The 24,946-nt window shown below is 33.5% G+C and overlaps 1 protein-coding gene across 3 annotated transcripts in view; it reads right to left on the bottom strand.

Moving 5' to 3' along the window:
- Positions 1–448: 448 nt before the first annotated feature.
- Pggt1b (protein geranylgeranyltransferase type I subunit beta) overlaps positions 449–24,946 on the bottom strand; it is a 61,844-nt gene continuing 37,346 nt past the window's right edge. For 2 of the 3 annotated variants that reach the window (XM_077801276.1, XM_077801280.1), the window contains 4 exons: positions 19,437–19,482; positions 9,706–9,890; positions 4,405–4,513; positions 449–2,480 (listed from right to left, as the gene is read on the bottom strand). In XM_077801276.1, the coding sequence (XP_077657402.1) occupies positions 2,299–2,480; positions 4,405–4,513; positions 9,706–9,890; positions 19,437–19,482 (522 nt within the window). In that variant the 3' untranslated portion in view covers positions 449–2,298. The remainder of the gene's footprint in view (positions 2,481–4,404; positions 4,514–9,705; positions 9,891–19,436; positions 19,483–24,946) is intronic. The other variant, XM_077801279.1, reaches the window with a different exon arrangement.

Below are 24,946 nucleotides of genomic sequence, written 5' to 3'. Positions count from 1 at the left end.
GTCTCTCAGTGTGTATCAATTAGAATCATTCTATTATTAATATTCTTTTGCTATTAAATTATTCAAGGAGTTAGAAAATATCTAACAGTTTTATGAATGACTTTTACATTAGAATTCACTTAACTTTGATTTATGAATATAATTACTATTAGTACTTTTCTTATCTTCTAACCTTGTTAGTGACTCAGGAAAAATGTGGGATTTCTACATACTCATAAAGCCATTATATACATGTTATTTTAACTCTCAACCTCTAATAGATGACTGAATTTGAGATAGGGATACCTTAAATTGTGAGCATTTAAAAGCAACTTGAATAACTCATGGAAGAATAATATCTTTTGATAAGTCTAATTTTTTCCCTACCACTGGAAGATTTTTTTCTTCCTTTTGTTTCTGAAGCTGAGGATTGAACTCAGGACATCACAAATGCTAGACAAACACTGAATCACTGAGCTGCCCCCAGCACTATTTTATTTCTAATAAAATACATCTGATTTTGCAAATTCCAGTTTAAAACTAAACATACCAATGATTCTAATAAACGAATCACTTGTCCAAGTACATGCTAGGTTTCCCTTGGGAAGGGTTATTTTAGAATATTCAAGAAATCAAATAAATTGAAAATATTTGTAATTCTTAAAGAGTAACACAACTTAGTTTTTATATTGATGTCTGTAGAACTAATTATTCAACTTTTATCATTACCAAGATTAACTTAAATCTAGCTCCTTTAGTGAGATTTCCTTCTCCATATCAGTATCAGACTCATATCTCTGAAAGTGACTAAGTGATAGATGTGATTTATTGACAGGTTGACTACTAATATAGAGTCTTTACGACATCACCTTTGTGATTAGCTAGTTCACTGAATTAATACGAAGTAATGAACAAAAGTGCAACTCTAATTCTTACCCTCTAAATGGTTACATTCCCCTGCCACTTACCTGAAAATATAAAAATATAAACTACTATGACTATGTATGGAGCTGCACCATTGAATTTATTTGGGAGGTTCTGTTTTTGCATTTAAATTTTTTATTTAATTTGAAAAAGCTAGAAAATTATTTCAGGTTGAATATTCCTTATCCAAAATGCTTAGGATCAGAAGTGATTTAGATTTTCATTGTTTCCCCAGATTTTAGAATATGTGCATAAACATAATATCTTGTGAATGAGACCTAAGTCAGAACACAATGAATTTGTTTCATATATACCTTACAAAATTTTACTTTGTTTATTACATTTTCACTGTAATCTGTCTAAGGGTCAGATAAATTTCTACTGGCACTCAAAAAGTTTGGATTTTGAACTATTCTAGATTTCAGATTGTTGGATTAGGGATGTGCAACCAGATAGTTTGAAATAAGAACAGCTAATAACACGTTGGTGTCAACAAAAATTTTAAATGGCTAAAAGTAACTATTAGAAAAGTATAATTTTCAGTATCATGAATCTTAGAAATATAAACAGAAACACTAAATGCTTTTCCTTCTATATAAGAATGTTTTCTCCCCCACCCCTAGAAAAGACAACTAATGATATGAGATTAAAATAAAACATAACTGGTAGTCACACCAGCAATGTCTACATATACATAAAGATCCACACAGCACAAAACTTTCTTTTTCATAATCACAATTAAATTACTCTTTCCTCAGTTACATAATAGTCTTCTTAAAACAATCTCTCTTTAGAAAACTATCTTATTAGTTAGGCTTATTTACTTTTTTCCAGTCATTAATTTCATTTATATTGGCCACATACTGTTTAATTGGCACACTTCAGAATAAGATAAAATAAGCCATTCTGTTAAAAAAAAAAATATGGGATCATCTGTTTTCAAAGACTAATCCCAGATACTCAATTTTTTTAACATCAGCAGTCAAGATTTTTAAATGATCACTAAGTCCTCAACTGAAGATTATCAATGCTATATGAAGTATAAACTTGTTTTGAAGATTTGTGTTCACTTTATATAAGATACAATTTGTACTAAGAGTTTTTAAAAAGATAACCTACATACATACAGTTAATTTACCTCAAAGAACTTCTTAGAAATATTGTATAAACATTTAAGAACCACAACAGAATCCAATGTGGTTCAAACTTCAACAAAGATTTTCTTGAAACCTAGTACAAAGGTTACTGGCTCAAGACCATTTTCCAAAGTGATATCAGTATGAGTTTTGATTGTAAGACTCTATCCCTTAAAAAAAGAGCACACTTGGTTATACATGGCTTTTAACCTTGAGCTACAGTTAGGCTACAAATCCCACCCCCCTAATCTAAAATCAGTCATGTGGAGATATGTACATTCTCTGAGCACTGTTTAGAGTCCTTGTTTTTCCAGCTTTGATGAAGATCTCTAAGGCGTTCAGAAGTCCGTGTGCTTACATTCAGAGCAGGATGAACTTTACAAATTCCACTTTCCTCCATTAGTGACAGGCCACAGATCCCAAAGTATGCATGCAAAGCATCTGAAAAGAAGACATTTTAAAAATCCTAACAGGCATCTATACATGCTACAAAATATTTTAGCTACAAAAAAATCTACATTAAAATTAAATTTTAAGAAAGGCAAAATACAGTTTTTGAAATGCTTACTTTCTCAGTTTCAAAAACCAATTAAAACAAATCAGATATTAAAATATTTTATTAATGAAATTATTAATAACTAAGAAGAACAGTTACAACAAGAGAATATGCAACTACCAATATTCTCTGAGGACAAAGAAAGAACAGCAGTAATATAAAAGACCTCTCACTTTAGTGGGTTTTTCCTTTTGCTTATTACACAAAATGGAAACAAATGCCTGTCACTCTATATTAGAAAAGAAAATAAACCTACCTCTGAATCTAAGCAATACAGCTTACCCTCCTACCTTTAAGTATGGCAATTCTTAAACCATATACTAATATTGTGTTAAATCTAAAAATAATGCATTCTGGAATGTTGTCTCATATTTAGTTCTTCTATTTAGGATAATGTCAGCCATTCTAAAAATATCTGACCTGACCACAAACAAACAAGCAAACTCACATTCTATTTGGTTACAATAACAATTCTTTTGTAGGGGCCTCACTACACTTTCCCATCTTCAAGGGGACAGCAATCTTCTTAAAAAAAAAAAAAAAAAAAAAAAAAAAGTGTAGAGACTGAAATCATTTGTTTCCTGGAGCCTTATTTAAAAAATTCGGGGCTGGGGATGTGGCTCAAGCGGTAGCGCGCTCGCCTGGCATGCGTGTGGCCCAGGTTCGATCCTCAGCACCACATACAAAGATGCTGTGTCCGCTGATAACTAAAAAATAAATATTAAAAAAAAGTTCTCTCTCTTTAAAAAAAAAAAATTCTGAAAAGCTCAGAACTGTGTTGTTGTGGGAACATTATAAAAGAACAGTTTTGCAGTGGCCAAGATTTTTTCTTATTTTTGAACTGGCCAGCATGTATGACATCAAGATCTATTAAACTTCAAAACATCTTACCAAATCAAACTTCATTAAGCGTTACTGCTTAGTTTTATTCTGGCTTTCTTTCCTATAATTTTCAGACTAGAAATATTAAGCTTAATTTCCTTTGTACTGTTATGTTATTTCATAGAGTTATTTTAAAATTATAAGGAGCACAAAGCAACATTGAGGTTCATTTTTTAGAAACTAGAAAACTGTTCCAGGAAAAAAGGTGAAAAAGAAAGCATAAAAGTGTCAGGCTCAGCTTCACATTCCTGTAATTCCAGCTATGCTGTAGGCTGAGGCAGGAGAATTTCAAGCTTGAGGCCAGCCTGGGGAACTTAAGGAGACCTAGTCTCAAAATAAAAATGGCTAGGGGATATAGCTCAGTAGTAGAGTGTAGAGTACCTTGGGGTTCTATTCCAAGTACCACAGAAAGGAGGAGTAAGGGAAGAGGCATAATATACATATAGAATAATAAAAAATAGAATCTTATATTAATTAAATTAAAATCTTTACAGATGAAGTAAAGCTTTTTTTTTCCCCTCAAAAATTTTTTTAGTCAAAAAGAACAGAACTTGTTTCAAATCTCAAAATAGTTTCTTTAAAAAAATCTTATCTGTAGGTGATGACACTACCTACTTTAACTTAATATGGTAAAGATGTATTTACTTCATAATAAAAGTCACTTTTTATAAAAGTTCCTTCCATAAAAGTATATAAAAATCTCCTCATGTCACATCTGCTACTAGACTTACTAGAACTCTCTAGTGTATAGGCTCCAGAGAAACTGTTTCAGAGACACGGTAATCTATCTGTAAAAAACTCAATAGATTTACAAATTTTTAAATATTTACAGAAATGTCCAAGTTAACAACTGATCTTTGTAGAAAAGAAGTTAAAGATCTACACAAAAAATAAATACTATTCTGTATTCATACAGAAAATAATTACCTGGATGACTATCTGGCCATTTGGCAAATCCCCCTACAAGGCGATCTTGAGTTGATAAGATGTAATTTCTATTTTTCTCAAAGTTAGTGTATTGAAAAATTTTCAGAAGCTGAAATGATAAAATTAATTGATATAAAACTTTTATATTGGTCTTTGGTTCACATTTCAGGTATGCATCATTTAGATATGCTTTTCTCTAGCTAAGGCTCAAAGAGGAAATCTCAGGACTTTTCAGCACTTAAAATTAGTTAGCTACATGATCTTTTTTTTTTTTAATCTTCTTTGCAAAGTCTACTCTCCTTTTATTGATTTGCTATTTCCTTCTCTGAACCAGGTGCAACTAGGCTCTTTGTACCACATTAAGCTACATTCAAAACATAACTTCCTCAATCTACTCAACATAATCAGCCATTTAAAAAAGAACTATTTTATCTAATCATATTTTAACTTTTCTGATAGGCTTTTGATCTATTTGTTGCAAATAGTAACTAGAACTCAAAATATTTAAAAAAAAGAAAGCAAAATCATTAACCAGATGCTAGAGATAGTTTTATATGAGAAAAGTAAAAATTACAGCTCTATAGTTAGGAAAGATAAAAGTGAGACAAATATGACTGCAACATAAAAAACTTTGTAGCTTAATTATTTATGTCATGTATTTATCTTCTCTCTGAAGAACCATTAAAAAGAAAAAAAAAAACTGTGACAGGCACAAAGAAGTGGCAGACAGTAGGTAAGGGTTCAAGAAATTTCTGAAGATGCAAGTAGTTTCAAGTGTAAAATGTACTCATAAATCAGAGAACCAGGAAAGATATTAGTGTCTGATGAACAAGGATTATTTCTCAAGAAAATTACCTTTAAGAAAATTATAATACAAATAAGAAACAAACTTACATACTTTGATTCAATGAATAGAATTTAAGGAAAGAGACTGACACATTTCTCATTCAGTGGCATAAGACTGACACATTTCCCATATTACCTAAAAGAAGAAATTTATACCATGGGGGATTGGGTCTGTGCATGTTAGACAAGTGCTGTAGCATTGAGCTATATCTCCAGTCCAAGAAATTATAATCCAATACAGTACTTGCTTCAACAATGAACAATATTTACATTGTCATAATAGATGTTTATTACTGGTTTCCAAAGTGTAGAATTTTACTTATAGGGAAAACACAAAAGATCCAATAGTAATCACACCATACAAATAGTTACTGAACGTGACAGTTTTAGAGGGTAGAAGAAAAGTTTCAGAAGTAAATATAATGTAGTCAACAACAATATGCTGGGAAAAAAAGGGAGCCTAAATCCTAAATATTTCATAGCTAAAAGAAAACGTTTAAAGCTGTTAAAAAATCAGCATAGGCTGAACATGGTTGTGTATGCCTCTAATCCCAGTGGCTCAGGAAGCTGAAGCAGGAGGATCACAAGTTCAAATCCAGCCTCAGTAACTTTTATAAGATTAGGCCCTAAGCAATTTAGTGAGACCATATCTCTAAATAAAATATTTACACAAAAGGCTGGGGATGTGGCTCAGTGGTTAAGTGCCCCTGAGTTCAACCCCTGGTACCAAAACAAGAAATAAATAAAACCAGCTTATAAAGTTACAGCAATATCCACAAAAACTACAAAAGAAATGTTTAAAAGTGGTTGCTGAAGTCACAGCAAAAATCTTCAAGAGACCACAGATGGGACAACCGAAACATTGAAAAACATAAAGAATGAAAACATTAAAATATATGAGTTCACAAAGATATTACAAAAAAAAAAAAAAAGGAAAAAAACCCCACCCCATTTCATTGGAAAACTTGAGGGGATACTAGGGAACCAACCTACTATGCCATACACTATTAAAATTATAAAGAAATAATCTGCATTTCTCTGTACAAACTATACTCATGTTAAGGTAAAATTATTTATAAAGGAATGTTAATAAATTTAGAAGGAATGATAAGACTATCACTGTTTATAATCCCTTACTGACAGACGTGATGTGATATATTCAATAGCTGCTGAAACCACTCCATAAGAGTTGATGGGTTTCTAAACATTAACAATAAATATCCAAATGCAAATTTTAAGAGCGATTCTATTTATAAGCATTTAAAATAATTAAATAGTACTTAGAAATAGATCTAGCCAAGGAGATGAAAAACCTATGCACTAAAAGCCATAAAACATTTCTGGAAGAAATTAAAGACCACCTGTATAAATAGAAAGACATCCATGCTCATTAACATTGTCAAGATGTCAATACAACCCTCTTGTTACACAAAATTACATGTAAGAGGTTGTGAGGGGGAAGGGAAAAAAAAAAACAAGGGAAAGAATTAAATTACAACAGATGGGGTAGAGAGAGAAGATGGGAGGGGAAAGGAGGGGGGATAGTAGAGGATAGGAAAGGTAATAGAATACAACAGTTACTAATATGGCATTATGTGAAAATGTGGATGTGTAATCGATGTGATTCTGCAATCTGTATTTGGGGTAAAAATGTGAGTTCATAACCCACTTGAATCAAATGTATGAAATATGATGTGTCAAGAGTTTTGTAATGTTTTGAATAACCAATAATAAAAAAAGATGTCAATACAGCTTTTGGATATCTCTATATATACACAATCCCTATCAAAATTCCAGAAGCTTCTTTTTTAATAAATGGGACTCAATCACCAAATTCATATGAAACTGCAAGGGGCCCCAACAGCCAAAACAATCCTAAAAACAATGGAAGTTAGAAGGAGTACATTTCTTGATTTTAAAACTTATTACAAAGTTTTAATAATCCTCACCTATACGGTTAATTGATTTGACACGGATGCCAAGACTATCAAAGAGGTGCTGGGAAAACTGACATGTAAAAGAATGACATTGGATTTTACTTTATGTCATGTATAAAAATCACCTCAAGATTGACAAAAAGACTATTTATAAGCAACTACAACTATAAAACTATTAGGAAAAAAACACTAGGAAAAATCTTTATGACTTCGATTGGACAACAATTTTATAGAAGTCAAATTAAAAAACAGATTAAACTGGACTGCATCAAAATTAAAAATTTTTGTTCATTAAAGGATATTATGAACAGAGTAAAAAGGCAAGTTGAGAAATGGAAGAAAAAAATTTCAAACCATGTTATCTGCTAAGGGACTAACATGTAGAATAAACAACTCCTGTAACTCAGTAACAATGATAATGTTCAACATCAGTAATTACTCAGGAAAAATAAATCAAAACCACAATGAGATAACCACATCAGATCCACAAAAAACCAACTGAATGACAACAACCACCACAAAATAGAAGAAAATGTTGGTGAGGATTGTGGAATACAAAACAGGGCAGTTGCTGTGGGATACAGTTTGGAGGGTCCTCAAAAAGTATGACCCAGCAATTCAACTCCTGGGTCTAACATTCCCAAATATGAAAACAAGGACTTGATCATATATTGTACAGCATGTTCATAGCAACCTTATTCACACAACCAATAAGTGGTAACAACCCAAGTGATCATAAAAAAATAAGCAAAATGTGGCAAAGACATATAATGGAATATTATTCAGTCATAAAAAGGAACAACAACTTGATATAAGCTATAAAACATGGACCCTGAAAACATATGCTAAGTGAAATAAGGCAGATAACAGAAGGACATGTAGTATGACTCCACTTTTATGAAGTAACTAAACAGACAAATTCACAGAATCAGTAGAACAGATGTTAGCAAGGGCTGGGAGAAGAGAATAGGAAGTTATTGTTTAATGATTTAATGAATACAGAATTTATGTTGTGGGTGATGAAAAAGTTAGTACAGATGGTGGTGATGGTTTTACAACATTGTGAACATAAATACCACTGATTTACATACTTACAAATTCTTAAACTGACAAGTATATATATTTTACAATAAAACAAATAGAAAAACAAAAAAAATTGAGGGAAACTTAATGGAAGAAATCAGGATGGCAATTTTGAAGCTTTCTGATAAAAGGAGAAACCACCAGATATGTGCTTCTTGATATAATGTAATGGGAAATATATACCATCATGGATTGTATACTTAATGATAATAAACAATTGTGGCTGATTTTTTGGATGTGATGCTACTAAGGTTCTGTGTTTTGGGTGTTTTTTTTTTCTTTCATAGTGCTGGGGATTGAACTTAGGGTCTTGTGCATGCGAGGCAAGCTCTCGACCAACTGAGCTATATTCCCAGCTCTAAGGTTCTGTTTTTTTAAAAAGCTGTTTTCATTCAGAGATTATACTGAAGAATTTCCAGATAATATATCTCAGATTTTCTTTCAAATAATATGATGAATGAAAGAGAAATAGGACAAGTATGGATAAAGAAAGACTAGTTTAGGGATAAATATTGATAATGGTTGATGGATATTTATACAAAGTATACAGGAAAGCATTATATGCAAATACCATACCAAGTTGTTATCACTTGAATTTTATTAAGATGGAAAAATTTCAAGTAAAACATTCTCCCTACTTTTGAAATTTCCCATGATTAAAAAATAAATAAAACTAGCACATGTGAGAAATAGCACTAGAAGGAGAAACAGATATTATTTCTTTCATTTTAAATAATTTTCTGTTCTAAATTTGTTTTAATCATATACATAAATTTTGTTTAAGGGAAAAAATTAGGATATTACATAGAAGACTATTTAGATTCTAGCCTATCGGAACTAGGTAATACTTCTTAAAAGTAAAAAGCTATTTTTAAGATACATAAAACTTACAGATATTTATTGGCTCAACAGCTTCATGGAATTAATATATTAAACTAATATATTAAAACTAAATATATTAAAAGGTAGTAAAGATGGGGATATATGACAGTATACAGTCTTTAAATAACAAAAAGTAAAAAGAGGCATGTCAATGAGTTTTGGAAGACTTAGACAAAAATAATAACAGAAAGACTTTTTAAAAAGATAAATCACAGCTCATTCCTTGAAAAGCCATTTAAGATTAGTAACTTTCCATACAATCTTTACTGATACCACTTTCAGACAGATGCTTGGACTACGTGGACCTCTAGTCAGTTTCAATAACAAGTCTTTTTATGACACTGTAATTACTAGAAAGGTGATAAATAACAAATGCTACTAAATTTTAAGTAGGTAATAGACTCAAGTTGTTATCACTTCAATTTTATTAAGATGGAAAAATTTCAAGTAAAACAGTAGTCTAAATTTAATAGCATTTAATGCACATGACTAAGATCAAACATTTTTAAATTAACATGAAGTCCAGGTTTCTCATTTTTATTAGTTTTCTTACCTTTAGAGTTGCTCCTACCCAAAAAGAATAACAGGTGTCCACGGGTTTATTAGGTCTCCCATGATAACCATTTTGTTGCCTCATTATGCACCATCTCTTTATTCTGTTCAATTCTTTTTCTGAAAAAACTTCTTCTAGTTTTCCCATTAGACATAGTGATGCAATGCCACAAAAAGTAGATCCTCCTGTTAATCAAAACCACACAATGCTAAAAACTTCAAATTAGATACCTATAAAAACAGTACAAAATGCCTGGGGATGGGGAAAGGGTTAAATAATTCTAGAAAACAGTGAAATAAAATTTAAGTGACAATTGATTTCAAAATAATCACTAAACACTAAAGTCTTTAGTGTTTATTTGATGAAACAGAATTTAAAATAATCTAAAGCTACAAGAATCATTCTGATTATGAGAAAAAGTAAGACTCAGAATAAGAAATTTGTTCAAAATTACATGGTTAATGGCAAATTTGGAACTAAAATCTGGAGCTACAAAGTCCCTGTCCAACTAATCACTTGAGTCTAACCTTCTATATTTGTGAGTTCTTTATCCATGGATGTAACCAAATGAAGATCAAAAATATTTGAAAAAATATTGTGCCTGTACAGAACAGGTTTTTTTCCCTTGTCATTATTCCCTAAACAATACGAAAACTACATAGCCATTTACATTGCACTAGGTATTATAGTGTAGACTATTTAAAGTATACAGGAAAGCATTATATGCAATTACCACACCATTTTATATAAGAGACTTGAGCATCAGCATTTGCAGAGATCCTGGAACAATCCCCTATTTGTACTAAGGATGACTGTACTTTCCTTAGGAAATGAAGTCAGTACTTTTCTAGAAAAGACACAACACTTTCCATTGGCATTATCTCTTGTTAACTCCAAACAATTTGAAAATACTTATTTTCCAATTTATTCTAATTTTACCTAGTGATTTTTTATTAATTTCAAAAATTTAAATAGATAATATGTCTCCTCTCTTAACTTTCAAATCTTGGATGTATTCTCTAAGGAAAAGTGAGTATCACCTCTAGAAAATCCAAGGTGATAGTGATGGTGTGTGTGTTGAAATAATGGGGAACAATGAATGAATATACCACAATGAATCTTGCTTATATGATAATAACTGACAGTAACAATTATTTAATCTTTATAATCTTCCCCAATTAGTTGAGAGATCTATTCTAGTCTTGAGTGAATTAAAACAGAAAAGCAAAACAAATTTATCATAAGACTTTAGAATAATTTCTATTAAACAACCAACAATCATATTTCCTTTTCAATGACTAATTTTAATTTCTTCAAGTATTATTATTAAAGATAAAGCCTCTAAATGACAGTGTATAGTCTTTAAACAAAAGGAAAAAAGAGGCACGTTAAGTATTACTTTCTAAACTACTTTTTAGGATTCTTTAATGAAAACAGTCACAATTCAAAATAAGAACACTTTATTTTTCTCAGTTTTTAGAAATGGTAACTCTTGAAGTAAATTTGGGCTTTAAGTGTCCAGATGCAATTATTACAAAGTTTATGCTTCAAGCTAAAATTCATTTACCAATAGGTAAGCCACGTTCCCTTAAAAAGGGTCTCTTGTTTTTGTGAGATAATAAGCAAGACCAATTTGGTAGAGAAAAGTGATAGTGATGGTACGTGTACTGAAGAAATGGTGAACAAAATTATGCTATGTCCATGTATGAATATACCACAATGAACCCTGCTTATACATATAATCATAATGCATTACAACAACTACTATTACTACTACTAGAAGGAAGATCAATCAGGAAAGAAGTGCAAGTGGAATCGGGGAGGAAGGAAGGAGAGGAAAGAGAAGGTACTAGGGAATGAGACTGATCAAATTATGTTAAGAAATGTATGAATATGGCATAATGAATCCCACTAATATGTACAATTATAAACCAATAATTTAAAAAGTCTCATTTCACATAAAATTCTGAAAAACTAGTTCTAAAGTGGTAGTTTAAAAGTAGAACATTAGAAGATGGTAGAGAAAAAAACAAAAACTAGTAACATCTCATTAATAAGTAGATTAAGAAATATTATTAAAAACAAGCATAAGAACTTACATAGGTCAATAAACTCTGCATACTTCACAATACTTCAAGATTATATCATTAAGAGTATAATACTATCATTAAAAGTGTAATACTACAGTATGTCTCATAACAATGATCTTAATCATTAAGGAAAGGTTATGCTCTGTTCATTCATTTTGCCTTAGTTGAAGACATTAAAAATTACTTCTTTAAGGCACATGACAATAAGAGAATATTAAAGAATGCATAAGTAAACAAATAATAAAAGAAACTTCTCCAAGTGAAATAATTTTAAAATTTGCCATCTGAAATGATATGCTGCAATTGTGGAGAATTTGAAGAATATCACAGTAATAAAATGTTTCAGTTGGAAGGAACCACAGGTTTTCTCCTAACAAACATCTAGTCCAGTTCTTCCAGGTGCAGGGTGAAGTAGGAACTACAGACCTTAGTTCTGCATTCTATGGTCTACTGACATTTTAACAGTGTCAACAGTTACAGGTTAACTTGCTGGCATAAGATTTTACAGCTCAGTTTTAAGCATTCTTATAGCATTTGCATATACTGAGATATTAAAAAGAAACATGTCCTCTGAAATGTGTCATTTAGGGTAGTCAACAATCAAATGGCTAGAGAAAATGAAATAAATAAGACACATAAACAAGTACATCATTTTGTACTTAAACACCACATGAAAAATGTAAAGTGAAATAAATTCAAGGGAATTGAATGTTGAGATAAAATTAAGAACGAAGAGATTCCACATTTCTATTCTAGCTTAAAAAGCAGAGATTAAAAAAAAAAAAATCAGGGCTGGGGTTGTGGCTCAGAGGAAGAACACTCGCCTAGCATGCGTGAGGCACTGGGTTCGATCCTCAGGACCACATAAAAACAAAATAAAGAAAGTTATTGTGTCCACTTACAACTAAAAAATAAATGTTTAAAATAAATAAATAAATAATAAAAAATCCATGAATTAATTTATCTGAACTTTTCTATTATAAATCTTGAAATAAAAAAACCAATTTTATCCCTGAGAAAGTAGTTAAAATCCAATTCTTTCAAAGCACATTAAGGAATTCTAAAACTATTCTACCATAGGAACATCATTTAGAATCACCAGATTTGATGATCATGGTCTAGGTTATAATGTCTGTTTAGTTTTTTGTTTTGTTCCATTTTGGGGGAAGGGGTTACTGGGGACTGAACATAGGAGTGCTTAAAAATTGAGCCACATTCCCAGTCCTTTTTATATTATTTTAAATTTTGAGAGAGGGGTCTCACTAAGTTGAGGCTGGCCTTGAACTTGAAATCCTTCAGTACTCAGCCTACTGAGTTGCTGGGATCACAGACATGCACCACCACACCAGCTCTCTTAAGTTTTTCTGACAAACTGTAGCTAAGTGAGTTGGACAAGAGAAGCTGAAGAGGAAAACAAAATAAACAAACATAAATAATTATTGGGGAACAAGGAAGAAAAGCACATGAAAAAACTAGGTTATTATCAAACTGTAGCAGATAATTTCCGAATTTGACATTCCAGGCTAGTGATGCAAAGTGGAATACAAGATGACCAAGTCATCGAATGCCAATTGGACAACTATAATGTACAGGGGTACACAAAGAAAGACATGAATAAAACATGATTACCTTACAATCTAGCAGCAAAGATGAGGCAAATGAAAGTACCATAAACATGATATGGACCAAGTGCTACAGACATGAAAAAGGGAATAATTGCTCAGGAGCAGTTGGGGACAAAAGACAATGGGAATTTTATAAAGGCGACACTGGAATACGGCATAGAAACGTCAAACTCTTGAATATTAAGAAAAAAAAACAAGGAGAAGGAAAGGAAAAAGAATATTAGCAAAGTTGAAAAATGTGCAAATGTTTAAAGAATACATTTTATCTAAGCCTAGACTGCCTGGAGGGATCATTCATACATGGGTCTGTAAAGCTAGAAGGAAAATGAGTTCTGGACTAAACTAAGGGACCTGAACACAGGTAGGACAGTGCTGATGGGAAAGTATGGGTTTATTAAGTGGGTTATGACACTCTGGAATAGCAAAATCTCTAAGAAAACTGACTATAATTACTGTGGTGGTTTTTCAACTTTGTTAAGCAAGAATTATTTTTCCAGAAACCCCTTCACTGTATGATCTGAAGTTAGAAAAATCTGAGTGAGATATGTAAAGCAGAAATGAAGCAGCAGTCATTACACAAGTTGTAGATGAAGGAGATAACAACAAAGGCAGAGGTGCTGGCTTTATTTTTCCAAATTCTTCTTTCTTTGCCCTGGTGATACCAGGGCCAGATACAGAAGTAATAGTCCTCTACACTTCTCTACTTATATTCATATCCTGGCAGTGGAGATATCTGGCTTTCTAGGTTCCCCTGTATGGTCTGGCTTGTCCACCTCTGCCAGTGTTCATAATGGCTTGTAGGTAACTTTTCTCTAATCCAGACTCTTAACTACCCCTTGTATGCTTTTCTCCATCTTCTTCCATAATTGTGTAAAATTGTATTCCTATAATATATCCCTTATTATTTTTTCAAATTTAAAGTTGTAGATGGACACAATACCTTTATTTTATTTATTCATTTTTTATGAGGTGCTAAGGATTGAACCCAGTGTTTCACATGTGCTAGGTAAGTGCTCTGTCACTGAGCTACAACCCCAGCCCTCCTTTATATTTTAATACTAATAGTGGTTTTGTTTCTCTGATTGAACTCATTATTGAAATACCTACTCTTAGAAAGCTGGTGTGAGGATTATGAATGGAAAATACAGAACAGTAACTGCCTGCTTAATAAATAATATTGCTCTTAATCTATAGATCTGAGATTGTAAATTAGTGACCTATGGGGGTGACAACTGGCTTAGCCAGCAAATTGAAAACAAAAAGTCTAGAAAATAAACACCCCAAATCCTGGACTGCTGGCTTCTCTGAAAAAAAAAAAATCAATAGATCTGGTGGTTAGTTATTCCACATTCCTGCCTAGCACTAACAGGCTTGTGAGGAAGAGAAGAATGATGACAATTATAAATGTCACCTCCCCAGTTTTCCATAGTGGCTTTATTAATTTATAATTCAATCAATAGTGCATAATGGTTCCAGTTATACCCCTCCTAGCTACACACCAGAAGAGAATGAAGTCAATATACAAAAGAGATAACATATACCCATGTTCATTGTGGCACTATTCACAATTGACAAGTTAAGAAATCAGTTGAGGTACCTGACAGCAGAAAAATGGATGAAGAAGAGATAGTGTATACATGTGTGTACACACACACACACACACAAATGGAGTATTATTCAATCATAAAGAAAAAAAATGCAAAATGGAGGTCATTGTGTTAAGTAAAATAAGTTAGACACAGAAAAACAAGTATACGTTTTCTGTTTTTTATGAAAACTACTTGTTGGTGACTTTTATCTTCCAACTAGTCCTGAAACAAACAAACCTGAAAGTAATAAGAGGCATTATTAGGGAAGAGAAAGGGACAGGTAGAAGGGGTGGCAGGGAAGGTAGATACAATCAAAGTATGCATGTATGGAAATTTCAGTCAAACCCAATAATCTGTACAATTAATATAAGTTAATAATTCAAAGTGTCCAGTGTAAGATGCTAAAATGGTAGTATAGAAGACATGCCTGGTGAGCAGATGGAAAGGGGATCATGCAGCATAGAGGCAACAAATGCAGATTTGGAAACAGTTTTGGGTGTCATGAATGCAAAGGATTGATGAAGGTACCTCCTTCACTATGTGCCCAGCGTGCTATAGGCTGGGTGAATGTATCAGTAGAAAAAACAGGCAAAAATCTGTTTTGCTAAGGCTCAAATTAAGAGGCAAAAGGCAGACAATAAACAGTTAAATACAGGTCAGTCATAAAATATTAGTGATATGGAGAAAAATAAAGCCAGAAAAGTGATTAAAGAATGGGGTAGGGCTGGGGATGTGGCTCAAGCGGTAGTGTGCTTGCCTGGCATGCGTGTGGCCTGGGTTCGATCCTCAGCACCACATACAAACAAAGATGTTGTGTCCGCAAAAACTAACTAAATAAATAAAAACATTAAAAAAAAAAGAATGGGGTATACATAATTGGCTTGCAATTCTAAATAGACCATGTGTATGTGGTGGTTAACAATTTTAAATAAGGGGCTTATAACAAATATAGTTTGAACCAAGATCTGAAGGATTTGAAGGCAGGCCAGGTATATGCTGGGTATATGGGATGGGATTGGAAGATAATGTATACTAGGAAGAGCAAGAACAAAAGCACTGAGATAAGAAAGATGAGGATAGGGAGGGGTAAGATGGCAAGACAGAGGTACCCAGCATTCCCTGGTTCCTCTGTGGAGTAGAACCAATGTAACAGGTGTGTAGCTGTATACTGAGTTCAGTGACTGTGGGATACTAACTATTGGAATCCAACATCAGAAGAGTAGAAACTTTGTAAAATCCAGAGACTGGCGACAAGAGCGTAAGAGAAACAAAATACCACAGCACTAGCAGCCTGGCTCCATGGCGGAGGGGAATCTCCCCTATCCAGAAATAAAGATGAAAGACAGTCCCAGCAAGTTCTGTTCCTGCAGCAGCTGGCACAAGGCAGGTTTATAGCCTAAAGACACAGAGAGGTATGGTGTCTGCACAGTGGGTTGACTTCGGAGAAGGAATTCACTATTATATTTCCCTGGGAATTCCCAGGGTGCCATTGATGTTTGCCATATAGAGAAAAGACCTCTGCTTAAGTCAGGGCTACTCTGGAGGTCAGAAATTCCTACATATTTCTATCTTTGGGACCCTGTGATCACCCCACTACATTGCCCCAGCAGGTGATTATGAGACAGACCTGGCTCAGTGGAGTAAACAATACAAACTTGCTGAAAGTGACAAATGGTGAGGAATAGGAGATACAACTCAGAAAACAGTGGAGGGTGCCACCCTCTAGAAACAGAAGATCAGACAGCACAGTCACACTTGGTTTCCCACAGGTGCCAGGATTGAGGGCACGTTTCCCCCCACAGATCCTGCTATCCCTCTCCCAGCACAGAACTCTGTGAGGTCCACTATTGTCCTCTACTTGGACACCCACAGAAGATTGCTGTGGCAATCACAAATAAACCATACATAATAACTCTTGGGGTACAGAGACTGAGAAGATTAGTAGAGAAAATTGCCAGGAACTGTCTTTATTCTACCTTAAATGGTTCAGCAGGCACCTGGCTGAGAGGAATTTCAATGGGCTTCAGCCATGACTCACTACCATTCTACACCTAGTGGACACTACAACTGAAAGGTATGTGGGGCGAGGGGGGGGAGGGGTGACCAATGCCCCACCCACAAGATGCTCAGCCCAAGCAAATCCAGAGAGAAATTTTACTTCATTTAAACATGTATACTCTCAGCTGAAAGAATTTTTTTCCCCCTGTTGTCATTCTGTTGGTAGTGGATCTAGTTATGTTTTTTATTTTTTTGGCAGTGCTGAGGATCAAGCCTAAGACCTCACACATGCTAGGTGGGTGCTCTGCTATTAAGCTACATTCCCAGTCTAGCTGAGAGCATTTCTGCCCAGCTCCAGCTCTGACCCATATTCACACAAAGCCTTGATGGGCACTTCAAGGTAAAGAATTGGAGGGAGCTGGGCGCAGTGAAGTACACCTGTAATCCCAGTAGCTTGGGAGGCTGAAGTAGGAGGATCATGAGTTCAAAGCCAGCCTCACCAAAAACGAGGTGCTAAGCAACTCAGTGAGACCCTGTCTCTAAATAAAATATAAAACAGGGCTGGGGATGTGGCTCAGTGGTGGAGCACCCCTGAGTTCAATTGTCTGTACCCGCCACCCCCTACCAAAAAAAAAAAAAAAAAAGAATTTGGAGAAGAAAAGCCCCATGCCATCCTCAGGCCTACATAATTAGGAGGGATCTGAGGTCTGATGCACACATGTGCTTAGTAGTAGCAAAGTGGAATAACACACATTTTGCTAATACTATACCTACATGGGTCCTCTGCATTGGTTGATCTGTACCTTGTTTGATCATGCCTTGCTGACACCACTGGGAATGAGTACCACAGAAGGGGGCTGTTGTTCTGACTCCTGCCCTCTCTCGTGAAGCACCTGACCCATGCCAATGTCAGAAGACAAATACTTCAGGCCCTTTAACCACAACTGGAGCATCCCGTAACAGAAACCTTTTTAAGTAACAGAACCAATACCAGGAGTGCCTTGAAGAAACCCCAATCACCTGATGGGGCCACCACTCCTATTGTGAGACTAACCACCTCATATACACTGCTGCCAACAAATACCTGCCTGAATTCCTTGAGGGTTCCCACTCTTGCAAAACCTGCAAAGACAGTGGGTCTTTATGACTCTGATAAAATATTGTGACCAAACTCACTAATCACAACCAAAAAAGCTATCCTACCCAGCTAGAAATAACTCAACATTACACAACAAACCAATATCCCAGGTAACATCTTCTGAAGAGAGCTGTTTATTAAGAAGGACATCCTGTAAAAGTAGTAGTGAAATTCATCTGAATAGGTGCACAGATCTCAACACAGAAACACAAAAAAGATATGAAAAAAAAGGTAATATGACACTTCCTATGGTTTACAGCTCTCTAATAATAGTTCGTAGATAACTCAATGATATCCAACATAGATAAAAAGTTAAATAATTTTTTAGATTTATTTTATTTTTTTAATACATGACAGCAGAAGGAAGATAATGCAGTCGATAAATAAAAAATTTGGTCAAAAAGAGATTCTAAAAAAAGCTAATCACAATCTTGGAAATGAAGTCCTGGTTAAAAGAAAAAATTTACTTGAAAACCTCAACAACAGATTAGATTAAGTGGAGAAAGAATATCAGAACTTGAAGATAGACCTTTTAAAATATTGCATTAAGACACAAAGAATTAAAAAAATGAAGAAAGCATTCAAGATCTGTAGGAAACCACTAAAAGATGAAATATCTAATTATCAGCATAACTGAAAAGGAAGAAATAAAGTTTAAGGGTATAGAAAATCTGTTCATGATGTAATAGCAGAATGGTATAATAGCAGAAAATCTCTTATATCATGAGAAAGACACAGATACCTGGTAGAGGAGGTCTTTAGTATCCAAAATAAACATGACCAGAAAAGAACCTCATTATAACATACTGAAGTCAAACTTTCAAAATTACAGAAAAAAGAATTCTAAAATCTGCAAGAGAAAAGTGCCAAGTCACATTTAAAGACAAACCCATAATTACATTAAGGAACAAAATTTTCATTGAATTTGATTCATGTTCTTTGGTCTGGTCTTTTAAGATTATGCCCGAGAAAATAACCTGCTGTTTTCTAACAATGGTCAAAAAATAATCCCAAGATATTTTCGTGCGGCTAACACTTGAATAAGTCACTAGAAAATATTGTATGAACACTAGTTTGAATCATCCCTTAATGAATATTGACCCAAGAGGCTTCAAATAGGTACAATTGTATCTAAAGAAAGAAGCAGGAAAGCGACAAAGAAGATAATAAGGCTACATCAAGGTCTGAGATAAATTTCAGATTGTTCAAAGATAGTACCTTTCATATTAGCTATAACATGATGCTGTTTAAAGAAACAAAAGAAACTACACATTCATTTAAGATGTCTTACCATGAGATTCAAGTCCAGCTCCCTGTGCCAGCCCATTGTCATAGGACTGAAAAAGAAAAATATTATTTAGTTTAATAGGAAAAAATATGGAATAATAAATGACTAAAAGTTGCCATTGTGGGTTTTGTTTTAAAAATCTTTTATCCTCGCTTTTCCTTTATAACTTTCAAAATTTGCACTTTTCTCCACAGAGAAGTAGAAGTAGGCAATTTCCAAGTAACTGATCTTTTATTCACTAAGTCAAATCACTAAATGCATATAATTCTGAGACTAGATTGTTCAAAGATAGTACTTACATATTCAGTTTTTAATCTAATAAAGCTCAAACCCCTCCTTCTCTCCCATTTGCAACTACATAAGAGTTGAATGAAAATAGAAACAAATCTGTTGGGACAGTTTGGACTTGCTGAAGGGTAAGAACTACCTAAATTTCAATCTCCCCACATTGTTAAAAAATCAAAACAGAATAAGAATAAAATTACAAAACTTAAACCTTAGCAAAGCAACAAGAAATTCTTAAGCTACAGATTACCAATTGTCTATAGAAAAAGAAATATCAAATTTCAGCAACCCACCTGTCAAATCCCTGATATACTTTTTAAAAAAATTTATTTATTTTTTGATTTTTAAAAAAATGACAGCAAAATGCATTAAAATTCATATTACACATATAGAGCATAATTTTTCATATTTCTGGTTGTATGTTCACACCAATTTGTGTCTTCATACATGTACTTTGGATAATGATGTCCATCACATTCCACCATAATTGCTAACCCCCTGCCCCACCCTTCCCTTCCTACCCCTCTGCCCTATTTAGAGTTTGTCTATTCTTCCCATGCTCCTCCTCCCTACCCCACTATAAATCAGTCACCTTATATCAGAGAAACATTCATTATTTTTTTTTGATTGGCTAATTCCACTTAGTATTATCTTCTCTAACTCCATCCATTTACCTCCAAATGCCATGATTTTATTCTCTTTTATTGCTGAGTAATATTCCATTGTGTATATGTGCCACATTTTTAATCCATTCATCTACTGAAGGGCATTTAGTTTGTTTCCACAGTTTAGCTACTACAAATTGTGCTGTTATAAACACTGATGTGCCTATGTCCCTGTAGTATGCTGCTTTTAAGTCCTTTGGGTATAGACAGAGGAGAGGGATAGTTGGGTCAAATGGTGGTTCCATTCCCAGTTTTCCAAGAAATCTCCATACTGCTTTCCATATTGGCTGCACCAATTTGCAGTCCCACCAGCAATGTATGAGTGTATCTTTTTCCCCACATTCTCACCAACACTTATTATCGTTTGTTTTCATAATAGCTGCCATTCTGATAGGAGTGAGATGAAATCTTAGAGTAGTTTTGATTTGCATTTCTCTAATTGCTAGAGAATGATGAACATTTTTTATATATTTGTTGACTGATTGTATGCCCTCTTCTGAGAAGTGTCTGTGCAGGTCTGTGGCCCATTTATTGATTGGGTTATTTGGGGTTTTTTGATGTTTACCTTTTGAGTTCTTTATATACCCTAGAGATTGGTGCTGTATCTGATGTGTGAGGGGTAAAAATTTGCTCTCAAAATGTAGGCTCTCTATTCACCTCACAGATTTTTCTTTTGCTGAGAAGAAACTTTTTAGTTTGAATCCATCCCATTTATTGATTCTTGCTTTTAATTCTTGCACTGTACCTTTTACAAAGCAAGAGTGATTTGTGAAAAATCACAAGAAAAAATAAGGGGGGGAGGGTGGAGGGGGATTATGATAGGCCTGAAATTCGCCTAAAAAAAAAAAAAACACTGCCTAAAAAAGAAGGTTCACCTAATACCAAAAACACAATAATTCTTGCTTTGCATAGTTCCAATATGTACAAATTCCAATTACCATACCTTTAAAACTAAAAATAATTCAACTTCAATAAGTGTATTTACTATAACTGCATAAATTATAAATTTTTTAGTCCACATGTCATTACATAAATAACAGATATATATCATAACCAGTGGCAAATTACATCCTCCTCTTCGAAGTCTGTTAGTAATTGGTCATTGCATACTGTTCAGTTCACATAGTGAGCATATGGCTGTACTGATTTTTGTCCTTCGATGACAAACTCACATGCTGTTTTACAAAAATGCATAATGAGAAGAAAGGATTACCCACAAAAAAGATGAAAAGTACAGCAAAGAAATAAAAAGCAATAACATTGTAAATAAACATGAAATCAAATAGTTACAGAAGAAATAGTTGTCACTCAAAATTTGAAAATGCTACTGCTTGAGAGGTTCTAGATATGCAATCACAAGAAACAAGTGAAAGTGAAATATCAACATGAGTAAGGAAAGGGGTTGAGATGAAAAGGATAAAGATGTTCTAGAGAATTGCTGCTGGAAAAAATGCAACAATCTCAGAGATATTTCACAACACCGAAAACACAATGAACATACTTAAAACTGTCTGAAACGTGGAAGGGAGTATGACTGTTGGCCTAGACAAATTAAAAATTGCTCACTTCTTATAATTACTTATGTAATGAGAAGGCAAAGTGTTGTTCAAAGAGAACACTTTAATTCTCATATTTCTAATGTTTTAAAATTACAGTGTACTAAATATTAATTTTATTATTAAAAATTCTGCATACATTTGTTCCTGACAGTAAGATTTTCATGTTTTGGCAAAAATTTTAAAGGTCATAGAACAATTACCATTTTCTCTACTGATGAGTAAAATCACTTTGCATAATTTCAGCTTGCATGGTTATCATTATGGTTTGGTACTTCTATGCAAATCACGGACAGCCTAATCTGAAAGAGGTCTGGTAAAATGAAGCACTGAATATAGCGAAGGGATTTAAAATGGTTCACAGTCAAGGTGGCAGTTCTCAAAGGGCATGATTTTTGGTGAAGAAAGTCAAAAAGGAAGAGAGGCGCTCTGAAGATCAGGTAATAAGGAAAACTCAAAAGAACCCGAGAAACAAGAGAGAACCTCTTTTCTGCCAGAAAGAGCACAAAACACACAACCCTTTCCCTGCTACTAAAATGAGTCATCCACTTCAGAAATCATACTTAGTTGCATTAAAAAAGTATGTAGCCTTAAAGTAGAAATTCTTTTAAGAAAAATAATCCATGAAATTACTAAACATAAAAGAACATACATAAAACTGAAATCCCTCACTTTTTTTTTTCTTTTCCAAAAAATGAGAACAATGGGGAAAAAGAAACACCCAAAACCAGGCCTTCGGCCTGATTTTGTATAGATCTTAAAAAAATGGTCCATTTCACTCATAATAAAAGAAATGCAAATTAAAAATACACTGACATCATTTTCAACCACCAGGATACAAAGATAAAAATACATTCTATTGGCAAGGCTGTATGAAAACAGGCATTTGTCTACATTGGTAGGAATACAAACTGGTCCATCTGCTTTGGAGAGAAAATGAGATATATCTAATAAAATTACACATATATTTGTTTAGCTTTTGTTTTTGTTTTTGATACCAGGGATTGAATGCAAAGATGTGTAACCAGTGAGCCACATCCTCAGCCCTGTTTTATTTTTTATTTTGAGACAGGGTCTTGCTAAATTGCTGAGGATGGCTTTGGACCTGTGATCCTCCTGCCTCAGCCTCCAAAGCTGCTGGGATTATAGGCATGTGCTACTGCACCCAGTTTGTATTTAGCTTTTGATCAAGCAATTCCACAATCACAAATTGATCCTGAAAAATACACCCCTAACAAAATACATAAACATACAAGCATAAAGTTATTAATTATAGCACTGTTCAGTGTTCTATATGTAGATTGTTTAAACAAACTATGACATATTTACCCACTGGAGTAATATAAAATTGTTAAGAATGAGGAAAATCTTGATGAACTGACAAATGATTTTTAAGGTGTACTGTTCAGTCTACAAAAAATAAACTACCAAAACAAACTATAGTATACTATACTTCCAGTTTAAAAAAAAAAAAAGAAAAAAGAAAATATACACGTCTTTTCATCAAAGGCAGAGAGAGAAAAGAAAATCCAAATATTAATGAGAATGGTTACCTATAGTAAATGGGAATAAGATGTTAAATCTGGGGGTTAAGAAGGGTTTGGAAGATGGAAATAATGAGTCAAACTTCTATGACTGCACCTTTTTTGCTGTGACATTCAGAACCAAATTAATGCTTCATGTTAATAAACAAAAACCAACAAATTGGAGGGCAGGGTGCAGAATGGGAGGAATCCAAACAGAAACAAACTTAACTGTTATTAGATTAGAATCTGAAGTATTTATATGAACTTGTGATTTTTAATAAACTGATAAAAAAGCACAGAATGTGTATACAGAGGGTATCTACATATGCTTAACTAAATGAATTCATGTCTGAACTCTGCATGGTGAGAGAGGGCTTAAAAGCAACGATATCACAATACTAATGAGCATACTTGGTATCCATATCCCTAAATATCACCCCTCAATACAAACCAGGGGTCCATGAAGAAATTACTGATTTCAGGGCTAAGACTGGGAAAGTAAACTTGGAATAACTGTGTCAGAAAGCAAAAGGTCCTTGAAGAATGAGGAAACATGTCAAAAGGGCATCGAAAATGAGTCAGCCTGAAAGGTTCTCATTAGTCAAATCTAAGACAATCCGAGCATTAAAGTAAATAATGGTAGTAGCAATTATATTTCACTAAATAAGAATCTAGAGTCCATGAAGTACCAAGAAATCAATCTTACTGCCCTTATTTCCAAATTCTTGATGGAAGAGATGAGGCATACATTATTACAGAAGTTCTCATATACTACCAATAATAATCTAGTCAGTGTCATCAACATAACTCACCATACTTCTTCTAATATAGGTGATGGCCTTTTTCATATCCATGCCTGACCAGTTATTCAGCATATAGCAAATACAGGAAGCACAATACACAAATCGCATGTCATTTTCACTGCCTTCTTGAAGTAGTAAATAAACAAAGGCAGTGAGGAGATTTTTCCCAAGAGAATTTCAATTACTATTTACAGAATAAATACTAGGGCTAGAAAACCATTAATGCATACTAACAACATTAATGGATAAAATACTAACTACAAAGAGAAAAATGTTAACTTTACAGAGAAACCAAGTGGGAAGAAATAAGGCAAATTAACATGGCTTACCTCCGAACACAATGCACTGCAAAGACAGTATTATTTCTGTACCATTCATGCCCAAAATGCATATACCTAACCTCCTAATATAAATCTCTCTTCCTTTTAAAAAAATTCCTTTAAGGATCTTTTCTTTCTGTATCCATACCTTTTAAAATTTTGTGCTATAGTAGATCCTATAAAATCTGAGCCACAGTTACATATTCAGTTAAAACCAATTCCATTCCTCTAAGAACTTAAATTTTCATTACAAAATACTAAAATGCCAACTAAAAGTTAAATTAACGGCCTTGAAAATTCTAATTTACAAAATTTAAAATCTTCATATTTGGGAAGCAAATATGGAAACCTGGAAAGC

The sequence above is a fragment of the Urocitellus parryii genome, chromosome 1 (assembly GCF_045843805.1).
Source record: "Urocitellus parryii isolate mUroPar1 chromosome 1, mUroPar1.hap1, whole genome shotgun sequence".
Classification (NCBI taxonomy): Eukaryota; Metazoa; Chordata; class Mammalia; order Rodentia; family Sciuridae; genus Urocitellus; species Urocitellus parryii.
The sequence above is the reverse complement of the archived record's forward strand: the minus strand, read 5'-3'. Positions and strand labels throughout refer to the sequence as shown.